General features: G+C 35.9%; 1 protein-coding gene across 1 annotated transcript in view; it reads left to right on the forward strand.

Annotated features, from left to right (window-relative positions):
• Positions 1 to 2,933: 2,933 nt before the first annotated feature.
• Positions 2,934 to 24,158, forward strand: part of LOC150085253 (uncharacterized) — a 44,932-nt gene continuing 23,707 nt past the window's right edge. The window contains exons 1-3 of the mRNA XM_090373116.1: positions 2,934 to 3,417; positions 9,781 to 9,835; positions 10,003 to 10,084. Coding sequence (XP_090229242.1) covers positions 3,025 to 3,417; positions 9,781 to 9,835; positions 10,003 to 10,084 — 530 coding nt within the window. The 5' untranslated portion in view covers positions 2,934 to 3,024. The remainder of the gene's footprint in view (positions 3,418 to 9,780; positions 9,836 to 10,002; positions 10,085 to 24,158) is intronic.

Genomic DNA, 24,158 nt, shown 5'->3' on the forward strand with positions numbered 1-24,158 from the left:
TTGTTAATTTATACTTCGTATTATGATCTAGCGCCTTATGGTTAGTTCCTGTTCCCCTTGGGTGTTTGGAAGGTGAAATGCACTTGTCGTAGCCCTGGGAGCGACCTCGCCCGGGAAGAGAAATATTTTGTTATAGTTTAATTCGTCTAGCTGCTAAAGGCGGTCAGGCAAAAATTTTACTATAAACTTGAATGCCAGCCTCATGCATGGGTTTGCTCCACTTAAAAAACTATTTTTTAGGGTCACCCGGAAAATCACTTCATCTACCCGTGTGTATTGTGTCTGTAAATTGCGTGTATTCTCTGGTCGATTTGCCTGCTTTGCTGGACGAAAACCCCCAGTTTTTCCGGGGGAAAATTTTTGCTATCTACGCTTGAGACCGACAAACTCAGCCACGGAGTGAAAAAAGCCCATTAAAGTTCATCGACGTGATTCGAACCCGGGCCTTTTCCACCCGGTGTCGGGGGGACGGTGACGATACCACTGTGCTACCGCGCCCCACTAGAAAAAATCCATATTGTTTTTTTCATAGGGGTGTGGACTTCAACCCGTACCTGAATTAATCGTGGAAGCTACTAGACTTTATATACCGATTAAGAAATATCGTTCAAGGTTTAGGCCTAAATGGTTATCAAATGAACTAATGAGACTCGTGACAGAGAAGAAAAATGCATGGGATGCATATAAATTATCAGGCGACGCAGAAGCCTGTAGCAGATATAAGCTAGTCTGTAATCAGGTCACAAAGGAGGTTCGGCAGGCAAAGGCGGATTACGAGAAATCTTTGGCAAAAGATGCTAAGAAAAACAGCAAGGATTTCTTTACTTATATAAACTCTAAAAGGAAGGGGCTGAATATGATTGGTCCACTTGACATCGATGGTTCGACTGTTGATGATCCTGCTCAGATAGCAAACAAACTGAATGAGTATTTTGCATCTACATTCACACGTGAGGAATCATTACAGTTTGAAATTGGAAGAAGGTTATCAAATTGTAGCAGTGTGCTTAATGATTTTGTAATAACTGAGAGCAAAGTGGAGGAGAAATTGTTGAAGTTAAACATAAGAAAGGCACCTGGGGTGGATGGGATCTATCCAGTTATTTTAAAGGAGGCGGCAAAGCAACTAAGCAAACCCTTAGCCATAATTATGAGAGCATCCTTGGATTCAGGGGAGGTTCCCACGGACTGGAGATGTGCAAATGTATCCCCAATTCACAAAGGAGGTTCGAAGGGTGACACGAATAATTACAGACCAGTTAGTTTAACTTCTGTTCCGGGTAAAATAATGGAGTCACTGGTTAAAGATGCATTGCAGGATCATCTAGACAAGACTGCAGCAATAATTCAGACACAGCATGGGTTTGTTAAGGGAAAGTCTTGTCTGACAAATTTGATTGGTTATTATGATGTGGTCACAAAGGAACTGGATGCAAAAAATAATTTTGATATCATATACTTGGATTTCAGGAAAGCTTTTGACACTGTTGTGCATGGAAGACTACTGTACAAATTGGAGCAGAATGGTATTAAGGGTAAGTTGCTACAATGGATAAAAGGATGGTTAAGTGGGAGAAGACAGAGGGTGGTAATCAATGGGTGCTGCTCTTCGTGGACTAATGTTATTAGTGGAGTCCCACAGGGTTCGGTGTTGGGGCCACTGTTGTTTTGTATATTTATCAATGATATTGATGAAGGTATATCAGGCTTAATGTCGAAGTTTGCAGATGACACGAAGGTTGCAGGGTTGTTAATGACAGTAATGGCAGTGTGCTATTGCAACAGGATCTAGATAATTTGGGCAGATGGGCTAAGAAGTGGCAACTGAAGTTTAACCTTGACAAATGCAAAGTACTGCATATGGGTAGAAGTAACCCCAGAGAAACGTACCAACTGTGTGGTACTACACTTAAGGTGGTAGAAAATGAAAAAGACCTGGGAGTAATTGTGCAGTCAGATATGAAGTTTTCTGAGCAATGTAGACAGGCTGCTAGGGCAGGTCATGGGGTTTTGTCAATGATATATAGGAATTTTGCTAGCAGGGAAAAGGAGGTGATTGTCCCTCTGTATAAGGCAATGGTCAGGCCACGCCTTGAGTACTGCGTACAGGTCTGGAGGCCTCATTTTAGGAAGGATGTAGATTTGCTTGAGCGTGTACAGAGAAGAGCAACACGATTGGTGAGGGGAATGAAGGGATCCTCTTACCAAGAGAGGCTTAAGTTCTGCAAATTGCAGTGGCTGGAGACTAGGCACCTGCGCGGTGATCTGATTGAGGTCTATAAGGCCTTGAATGGGTTGAGCACGCTGAATTCTGATGGGATCCTCCCACTTGTTCAGAATACGAACCTACGGGGACATAAGTTCAAATTAAGAAAGGATAGATGTAGAATAGATGTGCGGAAATTTGCCTTTAGCCAGCGGGTGGTTAATTGCTGGAACAAACTTCCATCTGTCGTTGTGGAAGTTGATAGGTTAAATAAATTTAAGGAGGAACTGGACAGGCATTTGGAGGGTATGGTGTGATTTTTTTTTTTTTTTTTTTTTTGGCTGATGCTGCATAAGCTCCTACACTTGCTTTCTTGCATCAAGTGCCACTACTACTACTACTACTACCTGGGACCCGCACTGACTCTCGCAAAATCTAATTCAGATTCTGCTAATATTTCTTTTTGCTTTAAAATTCTTATACTTCTTCTATAGTTAAAACGAGGTAAAGCAAATACACTTGTGCATTATCTGAAGTTTTATTATTATTTCATGAACCTTATGGCAAAATGGCGTCTAGTGGAAATAGATGGCGCTATAATCTCTGTTTGAAGTATGGCTGGCGTGGTAATCTGATAAGCGCTTTTATGACAACAAACACTTGTTGGGACGTAATGCTTGATGGGTGTTCTAGTTCGTGAGCAGATTTCGTTTAAGTACAAAAGTTGTAGTATTAGAGAAGATAGAAGATTTTTATTAATAGAATTTCGCTGTGTATGTGTTCTCTTTTATAAACTGTGTTGATTTACTGTTTTTAAAATGGGTTCATCTTCGAATGGAGTTTCTAGAGGACAATTAAGACCTCATTTTGGAGGACGAACTCCACCTTTTCTACTTGCTGGAGTTTTAATTATGCTAGGAATATTAGGGTTTAGTTATTGGAGCCTGTCATCGCAATACCGAGACATACAATTAGAATTTCAAGATTTACAGGATCAAGTTCGTATTTCAGCTCAGAAAAAGAAAGTTATGGAAAAGCAAAATGATGCATTACATACTAAATTGCAAAACAGTGAGAAATCATTAAAGAATTTACAATCCAGTGTTGAGAAAAAGCAGCAAGAATTTACACAAGTTGCACAGCAGCTTCGACACACAGAAGAAGAATTGAATAGAAAAAATTCTCAAGTAGAACTTTTAAAAACCGAAGCGGTGAGTTCACCTAGTTATTTTAATTAGCAGTGGTCTTACGTGTGGCAAATGTGAATCACATCATTAAAATTTGCATAACTGTTTAAAACACGTTAATCCTTACTTATTAAACTAAGAATCTTAATGAAAGTGGAATTATCACTTGCACATAACGTCACAATGTAAAGTGAATTATTCATCATTGAAATGAGGTAATAAGATTTGTATGTGATTTAATAATATGCTTTCTTTGGTGGCTAGGTGTGTAAATAACTGCACAGATTTTTTTTTTTTTTTTTTTTTTTAAGTTATTGTTGCCATCAAAACCTCACAGTAAATGTGAACATTTAAATTAAAAATTTTATGTACGAAAGTATTACGTTTGACAATGCATTTAATGAAGTTAAAGTAAAAATATCAGCATTTCCTGTGGTATAATATGTTCAAAGATGAAAAAGAAGTTTTCAGTAATCATAGATGTGTTATTATATGAAGAAATCAATTAAGAATTTAGAGACATCTTAATTCTTTCACAAGACATTGATCTGAGGAAGTAGACTGTCTAGTTGATATAGAATAAATGTATGATAAATGTCACAATTAGCAAAATTATTTCAATGAATATGAAGCCAAAAACTGAAGTTATTACTTCAGCTTAGTGATGTTAATAAAATAACAAATAAAAAATTGATTTAAACTTAAACTAAATCACCCTATATGCCAGTTGACCAGCAGAGCCTTACAATTCACTGGATATAAAATGATAATAACAAGAGAACATTAAAACGCTGTCCATATGAAACAACTTGTTTTAGAATAGCGAAGGATTTTGGAGTGCTTTGATGGAATGAAATTAACAATAATGCTGATAACGTTTTGCACAAAACTTAATGGATGTTATAGCAAGCACAACTCATTTCAAAACAAAAATGACAGGTTGCCTGTAGCATATGCTTTTACTGTTCATTACAGGTGAAATAAAACAAGATGGTATGATTTTCCCAGATTATTTCGGATTAATCAGTTCAGTAATTTTTCAGGACAGAAAATTATGTAATCCAAAATTAATTTGGAATAATATTTATTTCTGTAAGTTGCAAACCCCAAAAACTTTAACAATCATTAAAGAGGTCAAGAATAAATTCTAAACATTTTTAAAACAAAAAATAGTCAAAATCATCTTGCATTGGTGCTTAAAAAGTCTCTCAAATTAACTGTTGCTAATTTCTTAATGGATAATGGATAGAAAATGGATAGAAGTAGCATTTAAATGTTTCAATATTAGTTAACTATCTCCTCATTAGAGAGTAATTGGTGCTGTCATTATAAGGATAATGAGCAACTTGGCCATTAACAAAAAAGAAAGAAAGAAAGAATTGAACAATAGCAACCAATATTCCTTCCAGACTGCATACGTGTATAGTCATGTACAACTTAGGTCCTTTCCATGTAGTATAACTGGTTTGACCAGGCTGAGTTCCTAGGGAATATGGTGCCTGGGTGCAAATCACAATTTGGCACCCCCTTTAAAATTTTCTTCATATGTATATGTAATTTCAGGCGCCCCTTGAATATTGGCACCCAGGTACAGTGCACCCCTGGCACCCTCGGTATGGCTCACCTCTGGCTTCAGGCCATGATTAGTAGATTGCAGTATTATATCACTGTGACCTGTAATCCTCTTGTAGATATTAGAATAATTCAGGGTAGTTTAATAATTCAGTCTGCTGAGTTGTCACAAACAGTGGGCTACCAAAGAAGTAAGAAATGCCGCAGATCATTGTTGTCCAACCTTTTTTTGTAAATATGGGCTAGATTGGCAAAACTGCAGAGAAAGTGTCTTTTGGGTCAAATATGTAATCCAAAATTTCTTTCTTTTAAACAATTCACTAAACTAGTGTTTCTCAACCTGTGTGCCATGAGTATGCTTCAGGTATGCCCTGCAGAAAATACGAATAAAAAAAATTAATAAATCCAAGTTTTATAATAAAAATTAATTCAAATGAAAAATTCGTTTATTTACAATGCACTGATACGAGCCCCTTCCAGCGGTCAATGTGATGTCACATTTTGCTTCCCAGTACTAGATCTGTTCACCTTTATTCAGCCGTTCTTATCATTTGAGAGACTTTCCCAGGTGCCCTGCAGTTATATAAGTGCAACTTGTAAGCAGCATAGTAAGAAATTTCCTTTTTGTTTTTATATCTCTAAAACATTCATTTAATTTAATTTGTTATAGAACGGGTATTTTCAATTATCTATCTGTATTAGCACATTCTAGAAGTAACTTTAATATTTTTCAAAATTATTAGCAATGGATAAAATTTTAGTGAAAGGAAATCAGAGGAGGCAAATTGATAACAACGAGCTTGGAAAAAATGACAAAAACAAAAACGAGCAACCAGCAACATCAAAAAAGCAGAAAACACATATAAATATGATGATGACTATTTGGTGATGAGATTTTCATATATTGGTACCCAAGATTGTCCTCTGCCTTTGTCTGGTATGTGGTTTAAAATTGTTGAATGAATCAATGGCGCCAAGTAAATTGCAGTGTAATTTTTCTATGAAACACGAGAATTTATCTTCCAAAACTATGGAATATTTTAAAAGATTGCAGGCCTCTACTAGAAAACAAGATATAGAATTTTATAGTATGGATAAAATATCTGATAAAGCTCAAGAACTGGTGAACTACTAAATATCTATTTAGTAGCTGAACTGGTAGCAAAAAAAAAAAAAAAAAAACCTCACTTGATTGCAGAAATTCTGATTTTAACAGCATGTTGGGTAATCGTGAAAAGTATTTTGGTAGAGGAAACTAGGAAAAAAATAATGACAGTACCACTTTTGAGCAGGCATGTAAAAGAAATGTCCAATGATATTGAAGAACAAGTTGTTCAACATAATAATTTTTGGCAATTGTTTGCATTGCAAGTAGATAATTCTACAAATATTAACAGGTTTGGTTTTGGTTATTTTTATTTATTTTATTATTATTTTTTTTTTTTTTAGGAGCATTAACAACTAAGGCCATATTGCTCTGGGGATATGTGGTGGTCATTCCCTGACCTTTCCGCATCCTCCGTTTTCGGTGGTCACGGGCTTGAACCTCGGTCTAATCAAGAAGCGTGTGCTACGCACTGCTGCTCCTGCCTACCTGGTTACGGAGGTGCCATATTAACAGGAAAGCCAAATTAATAGCATCTATCAGGTTTATCGAAAACGACACAATTATTAATATTTTTTTTGTTGTTGTTTGTTTTTTTAGGAGCATTAGCAACTAAGGCCATATTGCTCCGAGGATATGCGGTGGTCATTCCCTGACCTTTCTGCATCCTCCGTATTTGGTGGATCACGGGCTCAAACCCCGGCCTAATCAAGAAGTGTGTGTTACGCACTGCTGCTCCTGCCCACCTGGCTACGGAGGTGCCTGTTGCTGTTGTTGTAAAGAACTCGCTGGAAGAACAACGGCCCAGATATTTTCAAAGTAATGAATAATTATTTACAAAAGTGTGGTATAATATGGAAGTCATGTCGGCATTTGTACTAATGGTGCTCCCATAATGACAGGAGCACTAAAAGGATTTCTGAACGTAGTAAAATGACACAATTCAAATATTATTACAACATACCATTTTATACACAGAGAAGTTCTAGTAGCAAAGACAGTTGTACCCGATTTAAAACTTGTACTTGATTAAGCAGTTAAAATGGTCAATTGTATCAAAATTAGGCCACAAAAAAATACATATTTTCAGAAAATTATGCAAGGAACTGGAGTCTGGTCATTTTTCTTTAAGAATGCATACTGAGGTTTGGTGGCTATCAAAAGGAAATGTACTTATTTGTATGGATGAGTTGTGTGAGGAAATGCTCATATTTTTTTCACTGGAGCAATCAAAATTTTGTGATTATTTAAGCGATGAAATTTGGTGCTGTTAATTAGTTTTTCTAGCAGATTTATTTGAGCAGCTTAATAAATTGAATATCAGTATGCAAGGCCCAGAGTAAAATTTACTCACTTCTACTAACAAGTTGTTCGCCTTTTAAAGAAAAGTTGAGTATATGGAAAAAATAGGTAAATGAAAAAAATTTAAAATGATTTCCTTGACTTCCAAAACGAATTATACTAAATTAATGTAATAAGTGAAACAGAGCTATTAATGTGTAATTAATCACTCTTTTACCACGGGAGTTTTTAATATATATTTTATTAAGCATAGCCTAAACTAATATATATACAGTAGTGTGACATTTTGGGTATCTTGCCGACACCCATTGGTGCCTCCGTAGCCAGGTGGGCAGGAGCAGCAGTGCATAGCACACGCTTCTTGATTAGACCGGGGTTCGAGCCCGTGCGCACCAAATACGGAGGATGCAGAAAGGTCAGGGAATGACCACCGCATATCCCCGGAGCAATATGGCCTTAGTTGCTAATGCTTCTAAAAACCAAATAACAACAGCCAATACCCATCATCAGAACTATATTGAAACAGAGCTGTTAAAGACAAAAATTGTCCATTACTTTTCATCCCTTGATACCAAAAAATATTTGTAGGCAAGAGACCCATTTGCAACATGACTCCTTCCGATGTTAGAACTTAATCTGCAAAAGGAAGAAGAAGAAGAAGAATTGGCTGAAATCCGCAGCGATCAGTTGCTGGAAATTCACTTTAACAGCACTAATATTAGCAAATTTTGAATATTAGAAAAATTCAAAATGAATATCCACAGATTTCAGAAAAGGCAATTCAAATTTTATTGCAATTTTCCACTTCCTACTTGTGCGAAACAGGGTTTTCCGCTTTAAATGAGATTAAATAAAAAGAGAGAGAGAGAGAGACAAAAAAGTCGGTATAAGAGGAGCTGAGAGTAAGCCTATCCAAAATAAATCCTCATATTAAAAAACTGTGCGCTCTCATCAAACCCAACTGTCTCACTTATTAAAATGTTATAATTGTATATTTGTTTCTTTTTATATTTAAATATGTTAATTTTTTACATATTTTCTTTTAAATTTCATGTATGTTCAAAAAATAACGTTAAAAGCATTTAAAACAAATAATAATACAAATAAGTGTATTATTAAGTATACCCAACAGAAATAACTTCCAGTTTATGAATACATGTGTATATATATTATAAATATTATAATATATATATTATTTTATAATTTTTTTATAATATATATATATATATGAGTATAATAGTGATTGTAATGTGCTGTAACAACAAAAAGGTTGAGAAACACTGCACTAAATCATCATCCTAGAGATTTCCTGCTTGTTGCCCTGATATGTATCATAAAGGCTAAATCTATCAGCTGCATGTAATCATTAAGATCTGCATAGAATTTAAAAAAATAAAACTAATTTTTCAGAAGACCAAAAAGCTTTCCTGAAATAAAGTTTTCCTGCTTCACATGAAGCAGGAAAACTTTATTTTTTTTACTTGATTCAGCTATCCAACATTGTTGTGCAACATCTCTGAATTCTGCTTCATATCGTCAAGAAGAGTTTAGCCAGACAAGGTCAGAAGAGGATCCAATGGAGTTAACTGTTTTGATGATTCTGATGTGCTGAAATTTTAATACCTTAGTGCACAGTCTCAACAAATGTTGCTCAGTTGGGGGGGTAACCCCCCCAGTGCTGCTTGACAATCAATACTATTCACTGCAACCCCAATGAATGATGTAGTTGTATTTGTAAAATAATAAGAGAAGTTTACCTCAATATAGTACGTAGAACTACTATATTGGGATAAACTTCTCTTATTATTTTACAAATATTGATATCAACATAGAACATATTGAGCATTACAGCTCTGGTTCATACTATCTAATTAATTGATGTAGTTGTATATAATGAGCTTTTAAAAAGATGAATTTTTTATTTTTTTTTTTTTTTTGCAAAGAGCAAAAAAACTATTGTCATAACCAACGACTGGTTGTTGCTCAGTTCCTGCAGTTTTGTATCAGTCTTGCATACATGTGACTCTTCATAGTCTGAAAAAAGTCTTCACCTCATATTTTATAAAGAAAGATGCTACCACGGTAATTCTTAATTTTTCCGATCTATCGATGTATGCCCATTAGGGCTTAATTGTTTTTCCTTGAATTTTCTTACCCTAACGTTAGGTCCATAAAATGAAGACTTGCATTTTAACTTTTTATTATAGTGTTAGTAGATAATCAAAGCATTTCTCCCTCTCCCCTTTTCTGAGCTGGGTAGAAAACTAGCTAAATGAAGAGGCCTTAATAACTTTCAGGGTCAGAAAATACTCATTTGTAATTAGCTTAATTTTCAGTTAATCCATTATTTTCATAATTCAAGTTTTTATTATATTTGATAATATTTGTTGACGCAATTCTTTTTTTAGGATAAGTGCAAAGAGGAATCTGTTCACATGAAGCAGGAAAACAATGATTTGCTTGGTATGTCAGCTTTTCTGAATATCACATGGCATAATTTGACTGGATTAGTTTGTATTTATTGATCCATTATGGAATATGAAATTTCTTTTTTGCTGCTTGAGCATTTACATAATCTTGGATATATTTTTCAGAAAACTATCTGATTTATTTGTGTGATGTATTTTCAGAAAAGATTAAAGGTTTAGAAAAGGATATTTTATCACTGAAAGAGAACATAACTCTACTAAAGTCAGATCAACAGGCTAAAGTGTAAGTATATTGTCAACCATGTTTTGAATTATTTTTGCATACTAATAGAAGTACTGCTATTGATATTTGGAGCAAGGATTTTTTATTTTCATTGTATGACCCATTTTCAGGAATCTTTTATATTTGTGATATGCAGGGGATACTAAAATCATACTATTAAAAATTGATAGTGCCAAAACTTACTTTACATTATGAGCTTATCTGTATATGGAAGTGAGTAATTTGAAAAAAAATAAGGAAGAACTAAACAAATCATTAGAAGGGATGGACAGGTGAATGTGGGAAGTTATTTTATATATATATATATTGTATTGACATTTCTAAGTGTGGGTAGTTTCCGCCCGTATTCCCTGTCTGGCTATACAGCTAGTGGGAGGTAAAGTTAGGTAAGTACTTAGGACAGCAATAGACACTCCTGCCCTCATATTTCAATACTCTAATAGCTCAGAGTATTGAAAATGTTTAAGGGGAAGGATAGCAAATAGAATATGATTGTAGAAAATACAGTTGGTGCTCAGGAAATCCGGGTTTGTAAGTTCCCGTCCATATTAGTAATGGCCCTAGATTAGGTAGGTCGCAATTTGGAAAGAGTTATTTTTGTCTCTTTGTGTATCCAAAAATTTTTTTATGTCTACTCTTAATTTTATAATAACCATCAAGTATTAACAATAATAGCCTCACTAGCCTTAAGAGCGAGCCGCCTCTGTAGGTAGCCAGGTGGGAAGGAGCAGCAGTGCGTAGCACACGCTTCTCGATTAGACCGGGGTTCGACCCCGTCACCACCAAATATGGAGGATGCGGAAAGGTCAGAGAATGACGACCGCATATCCCGGAGCAATATGGCCTTAGTTGCTAATGTTCCTAAAAACCAAATAACAAACAATAACAAGCCTTAAGAGCTCCAATTTTTTGCAATTTTAAAATATTAACCATCAATTTTACGTTCTGAATAGTATTTACCATAATAGCCTTATTAGCATTAAGAACTCAATTAAAAAAAAAAAATTAATATATATATATATATTTTTTTAATATTAACCATCAATTTTATGTTCTGAATAGTTATTTACCATTATATTTACCATAATAGCCTCACTAGCATTGAAAACTAAATTTTTTATTAAAATCTAAAATTTTAAAAATATTCACTATAAAATTAACGTTCTGATTAGTTTTATAATAATAGACTTACTAGCTTTAAGAATTCAATTCTTTTAAATTTTAATTTTACAATATTAACCATCAAATTTGCTTTCTGAATAGTTTTTGACAAAAATAGACTCACTAGCCTTAAGGATTCAATTTTAATATATGTTAAATTTAAAGTTTAATATATTAACCATCATACTTACTTTCTGAGTAGTTTTACAATTAAATAGACTCACTAGCCTTAATAACTGAATTTTAAATTTAAAACTTACATTTTGAAAAGTTTTTACATAAAAATTAGAAATTAGTAGGTAACTGGCAGATATATGCTAAACGGTATCTCTTCAGGATGCCACACCGTTTCATTATTACAGTACATGTACTGAAATAGTGTATATATGCTGACATTAACGTTTCAATAGTTTCCTGTCCATTTTTTTTATATATATTTTATTTTTTAAATATTAGTGTTAGGGCCAAAAGTTTACAAATGTGGATTCATTTTATGTACAGGAACTGTGGCATCTATGTTAGGTTACCTATTCTTTAAAGTTATTGATGGTAGTTGCCGTTAAATTTAAGACAAAGGCCAATTATCAAGTTATCTTCCTGCAAGGACTTACCCATCCGCCCCAAGGCAGCATGAACCACAAAATGAGAATGATTGTTAGTTCGCCACCCTAGTCAAGGGCAAAGGTGGCGACCTCTCACGGTCCAAGATCTATCAATGTGGTAATGGTCCTCTACAATAATGTTCGCAGAACCAAACAAAAAAAAAAAATTTTGAAATGAAACTAGTTACAACAAAGTAATAAGCCACACAAAGCTGCCCTTCTGGAGGGTGTTCTCTTTTACATACTAGAGGGATTGTACAGTCCATGTAAGCAAAGATTAACTTTATTTACAAAAATATATACACCATATACAAAATGGTTCTGTCAAAGTTTGCTATTCTACCCATATTGTGTCATTTTAATTACTTTAAGTTTTTATCTATGAAACTGTATGGAATATTGTTCTTAATAAGCTTATCTTTTAAATTTCTGAGTTCTTCCATTTTAAGTCTACTGTTATTGCAAATTCTGATTATTCTTATGGCCTGTGAGGTAATCAGGTTTCTTTGAATTTTAATAGGTATGTTTGAACTCCAATGGCTAAGGTGTATTGTTTTGAAATTATACTCTTGTCTTTTATTGTAAATTCCTATTTCTATCTGGTTAGCCGCCTTAATATTAATAAATTATATGTCTAGAAATGTTACCTTAGTGTTATCTCTGTTTGTTTTTGTTAAGATTAGGTTAAAGGATATCATTATTATAGATATCCTTTTTGACCTCTTAAGTTGCTGTCTAAGGAGTGTCTATTGCTGTCCTAAGTACTTACCTAACTTCACCTCCACTAGCTGTATAACCAGACATGGAATACGGGCGGAAACTACCCACACTTAGAAATGTCAATACAAAAAATATTTACTTACTGCTTTATCTTTGCAGCCTGCACAGGATAGGCAAGTATGTGAGAACAATTGTAATAAGAATAATAGCTTACGAACCACTTGAATATATATATATATTCAAAGGGATTATTTGCTTAAGTAATTTTATTTTTTATTTTTTATTAAAAATATTTGTTCGAAAATACTTGCATCTACTTAATTTATCTAAATGTATGTTGTTTCCATAAGCAGTCCATGTCTGGCTATATAGCTAATGGGAGGCGAAGTTAGGAAAGTACTTAGGATAGCAATAGACACTCCTGCCCTTGTATTACACTAATAGCTCAGAGTGTTGAAGAATTTTAGGGGAAGGTTAGTGAAAAGAATATGATTGAAGAAAACACAGTTGGTGCTCAGGTAATCCGGGGGTGCAAGTTCGTATTAGTAACAGCCCTGGATTGGATAGGTTACTGTAATTTGGAAGGAGATGTCTTTGTATCTCTGTATATCCGAAATGTTATGTTATTGTCTACATTAATGCTTAAAAACCCTAAAGCTATTAACTATTAAAATTAAATATATATAAACCAACTAACATTAAAAACTCAAAATTAAAAATTAGAAGGTAACTGGCAGATATATGTGAAATGGTATCTCTTCAGGATGCCACACCATTTTGCTATTTCAGTGAATTGTACTGAAATAGTCCATATATGTCGCCATTAACGTTTCAATAGTATCTTGTACATATAATTTTGTGTTGGGGCCAAAAGTTTTTAAAAGAAAATAATTTATCTAATGTACAGGAAACTGTGGCATCTACATTAAGTTACCTATACTTTTAATGACAATTACTGCTAGTTAGAAATTAACATTTACTAAAAAAAAAAAAAAAAAAAAAAAAAAAAAATTATATAAAGTTGTTGCTAGGGCTTACCAACCCACATGTGGCAGCCAGAACCAAAAAGTGAGAACGATTGTTTGAGTTTGCTGCCCAAGTCGTGGGCATAGGTGGCAACCTCTTACGGTCCAAGACAAGTGAATGTGATGAGGGCAAACTACTGTAATGCTTGTGGAAAAAAAAAAAAAAAAAAACTAGCTAATGTAGCTAAAATAAAACTAAGATATAAGCCTATCATAAAGTTGCCCTCCTGGAGAGTGTTCTCTTTACCCGCTACAGGGAATGAACAGCCCATATAGGCAGAAATTATATTTATTTACAAAATATATACAAAAAAAAGATTCTGTCAGTATTTGCTATTCTTCCTGTATTGTATAATTTGTGATTCATTTTTTATTACCTTACTTAAGTATTTATCGATGAATCTGTCCGGAATGTTATTCTTAGTAGGCTTGTCTTTTAAAGTCACAAGTGCTTCAAATTTAAGTTGTTGTTGCAAATTCTTATTGCTTATGAGGCCATTATGTTTCTTTGTATTTTAAAGCAGCAACTGTCAACAGCTAGCAACTAACTGGCAACAATTGTCAACAGCTTAAAAGTATAGATAACTTAACTTAGATGCCACAGTTTCCTGTACATTAGATAAATTATTTTATTTTAAAAACTTTTGGCCCCAACACAAAATTATATGTACAGGATACTGTTGAAACATTAATGGCATCATATATGGACTATTTCATTACAATTCACTGAAATAGCAAAACAGTGTGGCATTCTGAAGAGATACTGTTTCGCATATATCTGCCAGTTACCTTCTAATTTTTAATTTTGAGTTTTTCATGTTAATTTGTTTTATATGTCTTTAATTTTAATAGTTAATAGGTTTAGGGTTTCTAAGCATTAGTGTAGACATTAACATAACATTTCGGATATACAGAGATACAAAGACATCTCCTTCCATATTACAGTAACCTACCCAATCCAGGCCCGTTACTAATACGGACAGGAACTTGAACCCTCGGATTACCTGAGCACCAACTGTATTTTCTTCAATCATATTATTTTCACTGTCCTTCCCCTAAAATTCTTTAACACTCTGAGCTATTAGTGCAATATGAAGGCAGTAATGTCTATTGCTATCCTAAGTACTTTCCTAACTTTGCCTCCCATTAGCTATATAGTCAGACATGAACTACTTATGGAAACAACATACCCCGAAAAAGGCCTCCGAGGTTGGGAAAACTCATGTCAACGAAATAGGCAACTCGTAAACCAACCATTAAGTTCAATTATTACTGTAAACAAAATGTTGATACAAAAATATAATAAAATGTGAAAATTATATTTACAATGAAATAAATAAAACTGATATGATCTACCATAAAATATTAAAATGTGATAACTGTATTTACAATAAAATAAAACTGACATAATCTACCATAAAATAATATGAATTAAAACATTGTTACAACAAAATACTATAAAACCTGTAGCTTTCAGAAGCGTCGGCTTCCTTCCTCAACAGTATCAAAGCTTCTTGCAATGCCTCCTTAAATAGCAGGCTCACGGTGCTTCCACACGTGGTTCAATCAGTGCATGGTCTGAACTGGAAGTGGAAATAGCTTGGGAGCGTGTCAAACGGAACCGTTCATCCATACTCAGGACAACAGTTTCAAAGAGGGGACGCATAAGCATGCCTCTGTCCCTATTAATAGTATTGATATTGGATGAGCAGATTCGCAAACTCTCGAGCCATTTACGGTCCCAGAACCAATGCGCCCGGTCAACAATAACCACATCCTCTGGGGAGATCCGATGCTGCTTCTCCTAAAAATGCTCAGCCACAGTAGACTTACTATAATCCGCGACTTTTATAGCATTTAGGTGCTCCCCCAGATGATCCTTGAACCGCCGACTTGTTTCACCTACATAACAATCCTCATAATCCCGGCATTTTATCATATATACAACTCCGCTGCTAAGATCCTTTGTTATTGGATCTTTTACCTGAGACATGACTGTCTGCAACCTCCGTCCTGGAAGCTGCACACAGCGTGTCTTATAGCTGCATAATATTCTAGTTATACGTTCAGTAAGGCCCGGATAGTAAGGAATGTATGCAGTGGCCACATGTACAAATGGTTTCCTATGGTTGGACATAACCCCTCTATTATATCTGTCCAAGATCCTCTGGGGGGTAGCCGCATTTCTTAAGGTCTGCTGTGACTCGTCTAATTTCACATTCTCTATCCCCCAGAGGTGGCACAGTGTGACCCTGCTCTATCCATTAGTGCCTTAACCTCACTATTCATATGTTGTCTAGTTTGTGCTGAGCTATAATGGGTGTATTGGCCTCTACAAAAGTTTTAAGCCTAAGGCCCATCCTAGAGACAAATACATCCAAAAATTGGAGGGTACCACCTGCTTCCACCTCTGAGGTAAACTGAATGAAATGGGAGAAACTATTAAGCCAATTAAGTGCATCCTCCTCTCTCCCCTTTGGAGTAACGGTAAAAGTAATGGAGAAATGGAGAAGTCAATTAACCGCCAACTCTTAAACTACTTAGAAACCTTCTGTCTGATCAATGATCGCCAGTATGGATTCCATCAGTGTCGATCCACTGGTGATACTCTGGCTTATGTTACCCATTTATGGACTAATTCAATGGAAAGGTTCGGTGAAACACAAGTAGTTGCTCTTGACATCTCAAAGGCTTTCAATCGTGTTTGGCATAAAGGTCTTCTAAGCAAGCTTCCATCTTATGGTTTGCCAACGGTTTTTAGTAATTGGTTATCCAGTTTTCTCTCTGATCGCTCACTGAGGGTGATGGTAGATGGCTCTGTCTTTTAACTTCTCCACTAATGCCGGTGTCCCCCAAGGTTCAGTTCTTTCTCCCACTTTTTTTCCTCTTGTATATTAATGACCTTCTTCCATTGACTGGAAATCCTATCCATAGTTTTGCCGATGATAGCACATTGCATTCCACTTTCCATTTTGAGAAACCTTGCCCTGCTCAATCAGCTACAACTTCTCAAAAACCTGCTACGAATTCCTTAAATGCCGATCTTCAGGTAATTCTCCAGTGGGGCAAAGACAATTTAGTTGATTTCAACCCGTCTAAAACTCAGTCTTGTCTTATATCTCGCAAAAAGGATTCTTCTGCTCCTGTGCGTATCTTTAGTGACACTCCAATTTCTAGGCAAAATGATATATCTCTTTTGGGAATTACCCTGACTTCTAATCTCTCTTGTCACAAGCACATTACAAATACCGTATTTCACCATGACGCACTCTTTTTCGAAAAATTTGGAGTCTAAAAACTGGGTGCATCTTATACAGTGGTTGTAGATTTTTTTTACTTGCATTTTCCGCTTGTTGTCTTTACGCTCATTGTTTCGCGCTTGTTACTGGTATATTAGGTTACGTTTTGCCACGTTCTGCCCAGAAATGGCTCGGAAAAGATTTTCGTACAGTGGTGAATTCAAGTTAAAAGTGATCCAGTTTACAAAAGTGAATGGAAATCGTGCTGCTGAACGTAAGTTTGGTTTTTCTCCAACTGAGAAAACAATCCAAGACTGGCTACGGGAAGAAGAAACCCTACTGAAAACGCCACGGCAGAAGAAGGCCATGAAGGCAAGTCAGCAAAATGGCCTGATTTAGAGAGGGAATTGAAGATATGGATTGAAGAGCAAAGGGCAATTGGAATTCCTGTGTCCACAAAGATGGTTCAGCATGAGACAAGATGCTGATTAAAAAGAAGTTAACTGATTTCAAAGGAGGACACAATTGGTGCTTCAGGTTCGTGGAACGGAATGGACTAAGCATGCGTACACACATACCAGACTTGTCCAAAAGATGCCTGAAAGCTATGAGCAGAAGGTCCTTGAATTTCATCATTTTGTCATTCAATGTCAAAAGACACATCAGTTTGAGTTGGGACAGATTGCAAATATGGACGAAGTCCCCTTCAATTTGATGTTGATAAAAAGGGGGTGAAAACTGTAACCGTGAAGACAAGTGGACATGAAAAGAGCCATTATACAGTTGTTAGAGCTTGTTGTGCCGATGGAACCAAGCTGCCTCCTATGCTGATTTTCAAACACAAAACAATGCCAAAAGAAGACATTCCTTGAGGAGTGATTGTCCATATTCATGACAAGGGTTGGATGGATCAGGATGGAATGAAGATATGGTTTGAGAAAGTTTGGTGCAGGAGACCAGGTGGGCTCTTACACAAACCTGCCCTATTGGTGCTTGATCAGTTCAGGGCACACATAACAAAAAACACAAAGAAGATTGCTGCAGAGCAAAAAACAAAACTTCCCGTCATACCTGGAGGCTTGACATCCCAGCTCCAACCACTTGATGTCAGCATTAACAAACCCTTCAAAGCTGCCATGAGAGACGAATGGAACCAATGGATGAAGTCTTCTGGGGACAATTTGATACCAGCAGGAAGAGTGAAGAAACCAATTATAGGAGAAGTTTGTACCTGAGTGAAAAGATCCTGGTATAATATCAAGATTGAGATCGTTGTCAAATCATTTAAGAATTGTGGCATTTCAAATTCCATAGATGGAACTGAGGACGAGGCAATATATGAAGACAGTGATTCGTCATCAGACACAGATGAGGACAAGCTAATGGATGGGAGTTTTGACAGTGATGAGGAGTTGTACGAATTTTATGATGAATAAAACTTGAGTTCAATAACTTTATGTAATACATTTTTTTTTTTTTTTTTTTTTTTTTTCAAATTCCGGGCCCCAAAATTAAGGTGCGTCTTATACGTGGGGAAATACGGTATTGCTTCCTCTGCATCTAAAAAACTTGGTTTTCTCTTTCACTCTCGGCGTTACTTTTCTTCCAAACAGCTGCTCACTCTGTATAAATCGCAAATCCACCCTGCCATGGAATATTGTTCCCACATCTGGGGCCCCCAAAACCTCTCTCAGACTTCTTGATTCCATTCAGAAGAGGGCAGTTAGGTTAATTAATGATTCATCTCTAACAGAGTCTCTCCACTCACTGTCTCATAGACATACTGTTTCTGCTGCATGCCTCTTCTACAGATACTTCCATGGGCACTGTTCGTCTGAATTGGCTTCTATAATTCCCGCTCTCTCTTTCAAAATAGTCTGAACACGTGCCGCCACCAGCCAACATCCATTTACTCTCCAACTTCAAACTCACGGAACCAACTTTTCATCTTCCTTGTTTATTCAATTCAACTGCCGTTTTCTGGAACAACCTTCCTGCATACGTATTTACTGAAAATTACAGTCTACAGAAGTCCAATGTCAACAAATATCTTCTTTCGTCTTCTCAACCTCCAACCCAAGCACGGTACTAGGTACTATAGGTTCCAATACCTCTCGTTTTTGGGGTTTACATAAAAAAAAAAAAAAAAGTGTCATCTACGTATCTCTTCCATTTCGTCATGGGAAACTGACACCCCTCAAAAACTTTATTTTCTGATTCTTCCATGGCCAAATTGGCCATGATAGCACTAATGGGCGAACCCATGGCTGCACCATGAACCTGCTTATACATAGTTCCTTGGAACACTATAGTGATGCTGGTCAGACAAAGTTCCACACCAGAACATATATCTTCTACATTTAAAAGCGACCTACTAGCCAAAGAGACATCATTATTCAACACCATTCTTACTCAATGTACTCCATGCATAATAGGAATGCACGTAAAGAGGGACACAATGTCAAAGGCAATCATGATTTCATTCTCATCTATAGTTTGGTCTTTCACAAAGTTCACAAATTCTTTACTATCCTTGATGATATAGCTGGAACGACCCACTATGGGGGAGATCAATTTAGCCAAAAACCCAGATAAAGCGTATGTAGGGCTTCCTATAAATGATAAAATGGGTCTAAGAGGGACCCCCTTCTTATGTGTCTTGGGAAGTCCATAAAATCTGGGAAGTCGACATCCCATAGCGTGCCAGGACCAAAATGTCTCTTTAGAAATTTTCTCTGCCTCTTTCTCTACTCAAATTATGTACAAAGTGCATACTTCTATCATTACGTTGTATTACATTTTCTCCCAACAACCTATTAAACTTCATAATCTGCCTCTGTCTGTAAGAATCCGCTATTCTAGTAACTTTATCTGAAACTAATCTTCTTATAAGTACCAAGTATCTTGAAGATACATTACTAGTAATAGTATCTAAGGATGCGGTTATTGTTGACTGGGCACATGGGTTCTGGGACCGTAAATGGCTCGAGAGCTTGTGAATCTGCTCATCCGATAACAATACTATTAATATGGACAGAGGCATGCGTATGCGTCCCCTCTTTGAAACTGTTGTCCTGAGTACGGATGAATGGTTCCGTTTGACACGCTCCCGAGCTATTTCCACTTCCAGTTCAGACCATGCGCTGATTGAACCACGTGTGGAAGCACTGTGAGCCTGCTATTTAAGGAGGCATTGCAAGAAGCTTTGATACTGTTGAGGAAGGAAGCCGACGCTTCCGAAAGCTACAGGTTTTATCGCTTTTAATTACGCTTAGGTTTTATAGTATTTTATTGTAACAATGTTTTAATTCATATTATTTTATGGTAGATTATGTCAGTTTTATTTTATTGTAAATACAGTTATCACATTTTATTATTTTATGGTAGATCATATCAGTTTTATTTATTTCATTGTAAATATAATTTTCACATTTTATTATATTTTTGTATCAACATTTTGTTTACAGTAATAATTGAACTTAATGGTTGGTGTATGAGTTGCCTATTTTGTTGACACGGAAACAACATACATTTAGATAAATTATTACAGATATATATATATATATATATATATATGGGATGGGACGAATTATTCCTACATTACAGGCAATTATTATTATTATTTTTTTATATTTTTCGGTTGCTTGTTAAAAGTATAGAAGAGTGTTTGTCATGCTGTGGTAATGATGTTTGATGATGCTTGATGCCAAGGTGATGCTTGATGCTGTAGGAGATGGGACTATTACCCAACCTGACATTACCGTGAAAGATACCAAAAAGATATGCAGACCTGTGTTCCAATATTATTTTTAAGTGAAGCTTCCCTAAATGCTAAAACTGGGCAGTTTGTACATTGTTTTCTTATATCCCATACCCTAGTTATAAAAATTTAACCCTGGAACTTAAGCTTCTAACCACCCCAAAAAGTTGTTGTGTGTACTTGGACATAATATAAAGAAATAAAATTTTAATTGGACATAATATAAAGAAACAAAAAAGTTTAATAGGCATCGCGCTAGTTTCCAAAACATTAATGTATGCAGTGAAGTCACCAGTGCTGATTCTGCCGCTGCAGAGAAATTTTGTGATGTGTTGGAAAAAACCCCTTCTAAATCTGCACAGCCCTCAACTTCCACAGCTGTGTGCTTATCAGCTGAAGAGTTAATTCTGGCAATGATGCCCGAAACTTAAAACTTGCTGACGTTATGTCTGTCTACTCTCTCTTATTGTAATTTTATAATTTTGAAATTTTGTACACTTTTGCAATTTTTCCTGTGCATGAGATAAAAAATTTACTAATTCTATATAAACGTTCATCTAATATTTCTTTTTTGCTTCTATCAAATTCAGCGTGCGAAGTCGTGAGCGTGGAATTTCCCTAAATGTATTTAGGGAAATTCCGACTTATGTAAAATTCAACTTGTGTAGCGTTCCATGGAATGTAATCCTTACATTAATCAGAGAGTGGCTGTACTATAGCTTACAGAACTAATGTCTCTTTTGATAAGAATACCCATTTGTGTCCTCGTCCAATCTTGCTGCTCTTCTCTGTGTCCTTTCCAACAGATCCGCATCTTTCTTAAACTAGGGTTTTGAAGCCTGTGTGTGATATTCAAGATGCAGCATAACCATTGCTTTATGTAATTGGAATAATCATCTCTTTATCTCTATTGGAAAAATTTGTATGTCATTGACAAAACCTCATGAGCTGTCCTTGGCAGCCTTTCTTAAAAAAAACAAATTGTTCATTTATTATAATAATAATAATACTTACTATGATTATACATATAAATTGAAATGATTAACTTTTATAAATTAAAACTTAAGAAAGTAAGGCTTAAAGGCTGATGTGAAACAAGGAATTCACAGAGCATTGTAATTTCATTACTAAATTTCATGGAAGGATTTATTCAGCCCAGTTCATATCTAAAATGTGACCCCAATTCACAAAGGAGGATCAAAGGCTGACACAAGTAATTATAGACCTGTGAGCTTAACTTCTGTTCCAGGAAAATTAATGGAGGCACTGGTTAAAGAAGCACTGCAGGATCATTTAGACAAGACTTCAGTTATAGCTCAGACACAGCATGGTTTTGTTAAGGGGAAGTCTTGCCTGACCAACTTGATTGGATACTATGATGCAGTCACAAAAGAACTGGATGCAGGGAATAACTTTGATATTATATACTTGGATCTTAGAAAGGCTTTTGATACTGTTGCACATGGAAGACTGCTACACATGGAAGACTGCTACACAAATTGGAGCAGTGTGACATTAGAGGCAAATTGCTGCTATGGATAAAGGGGTGGTTGAGGGGGAGAAGACAGAGAGTGGTAATCAATGGACACTGCTCATCGTGGACTGATGTTATTAGTGGAGTCCCTCAGGGCTCAGTGTTGGGTCCATTATTGTTTTCTGTATTTATAAATGATATTGATGATGGTATATCGGGCTTAATGTCCAAGTTTGCAGACGATACAAAGGTTGGCAGGGTTGTCCAGGACACTACTGACACTATGCTGCTGTAACAGGATCTGGAAAGGTTGAGCAGATGGGCTGAGAGGTGGCAAATGAAGTTTAACATTGATAAATGTAAAGTACTACACATGGGAAACAGCAACCCCAGAGCAACGTATCAACTCTGTGGTACTACACTGACAGTGGTAGAGAATGAAAGGGACTTGGGGGTGGTTGTGCAGGCAGGTATGAAGTTCTCTGAGCAGTGCAGACGGGCTGCAAGAGTAGCTCATGGAGTATTGTCAATGATATACAGGAATTTTTCCAGCAGGGATAAGGAGGTGATTATTCCATTGTATAAGGCGATGGTCAGGCCACACCTAGAGTACTGTATACAGGTCTGGAGACCTCATTTCAAGAAGGATGTAGAGCTGCTGGAACGAGTACAGAGAAGGGCAACAAGATTAGTGAATGGAACAAAGGGGTGCTCTTACGAAGAAAGGCTTAAGTTTTGCAAATTACAGTGTCTGGAGACTAGGCACCAGCGAGGTGATCTGATAGAGGTGTATAAAGCCTTGAATGGTTTAAGCATGCTCAATGCTGATGAGATTCTTCCTCTAGCTCAGAAAAATCACCTGAGAGGGCATAAATTCAAATTGAGGAAAGACAGATGTAGGATAGATGTGCGGAAATTTGCCTTTAGCCAGCGGGTGGTTGGTTGGTGGAACAGACTTCCATCCCTTGTGGTGGAGGTTGATAGCCTAAATAAGTTTAAGGCTCAGCTGGACAGGTATTTTGAACGAACAGAGGGGTGAAGTGGAAGTGGGTTTTTTTTTTTTTTTTTTGGCTGATGCTGCATAAGCTTGCTTTCTTGCATCAAATGCCTCTACTAATGCTAATGCTAATATAGGGTTACTGAAGCAATTTATATAAACTTGAGAAGATTGTATTTGCTTTATGCATCTTTTCACTCAGTTTCTAAGGTTATGTAATGCAGAACTCAAAAATGTTTCTGTCGGGCCACAGACAAGTTATTTAACTTTGGATAGCAAAAATGGCAGAACGATAGTCGTTGTTGAAAAGAAGCATGGATTGGTTTCAGAAATGTTCACAACTTTTTAGGGAACAATAAATATGCTAATTAAGAAAGTATTGTTGAAAATATATGCAATAAATTTCAAAAATTAGGGTATAAGATAAATTTGATGGTTTATATTTCACTCTACAGTCCTTTTTGGAAAATTTTGGTTGCATTAGTGAGAAGAGAAAAAGAGATTCCACCAAGATATAACAGAGATAAAAAGAACATACCAGGAAAAGTGGAACATGAACATGATGATAGATTACTGCTAGTATTTGAAAAGGGTCTGGAATAATGCATAAAGGAAAGACCAAATGGTTAGAATTTATTCCAAAAAAATCTGTTCACTTTTGTATTAATATTCTACTGTTTTCTTCTTTTTGAGCTGTTTTCTTATTTTGTTATTGTTATTTGCTTAAATTAAATAAAATCTACAAGTAGAAAACATTTTTCTTTTTTTTTCAAAGCTTGTAGAAAATCATACGTTACACTTCTTTCTATGCACTGCACACTGCCTTTATGTTTAGTTTTATGCAAATGTCTGATTACGTATTTCCCCATGCTTAAAATTGAAAAATCATATCTACGTATAGTACACAAGGCAAATGTATTACCTTTTTCAGATTTGGCATGACATAGCTGCCAGCTCTCCAGGCGCCTCCGTAGCCAGGTGGGAAGGAGCAGCAGTGCGTAGCACACGCTTCTTGATTAGACCGGAGTTCGAGCCCATCACCACCAAATACGGAGGATGCGGAAAGGTCAGGGAATGACCACCGCATATCCCGGAG

The sequence above is a fragment of the Mastigoproctus giganteus genome, chromosome 5 (assembly GCF_048544385.1).
Source record: "Mastigoproctus giganteus isolate SK-2022 chromosome 5, ASM4854438v1, whole genome shotgun sequence".
Taxonomy (NCBI): domain Eukaryota; kingdom Metazoa; phylum Arthropoda; class Arachnida; order Uropygi; family Thelyphonidae; genus Mastigoproctus; species Mastigoproctus giganteus.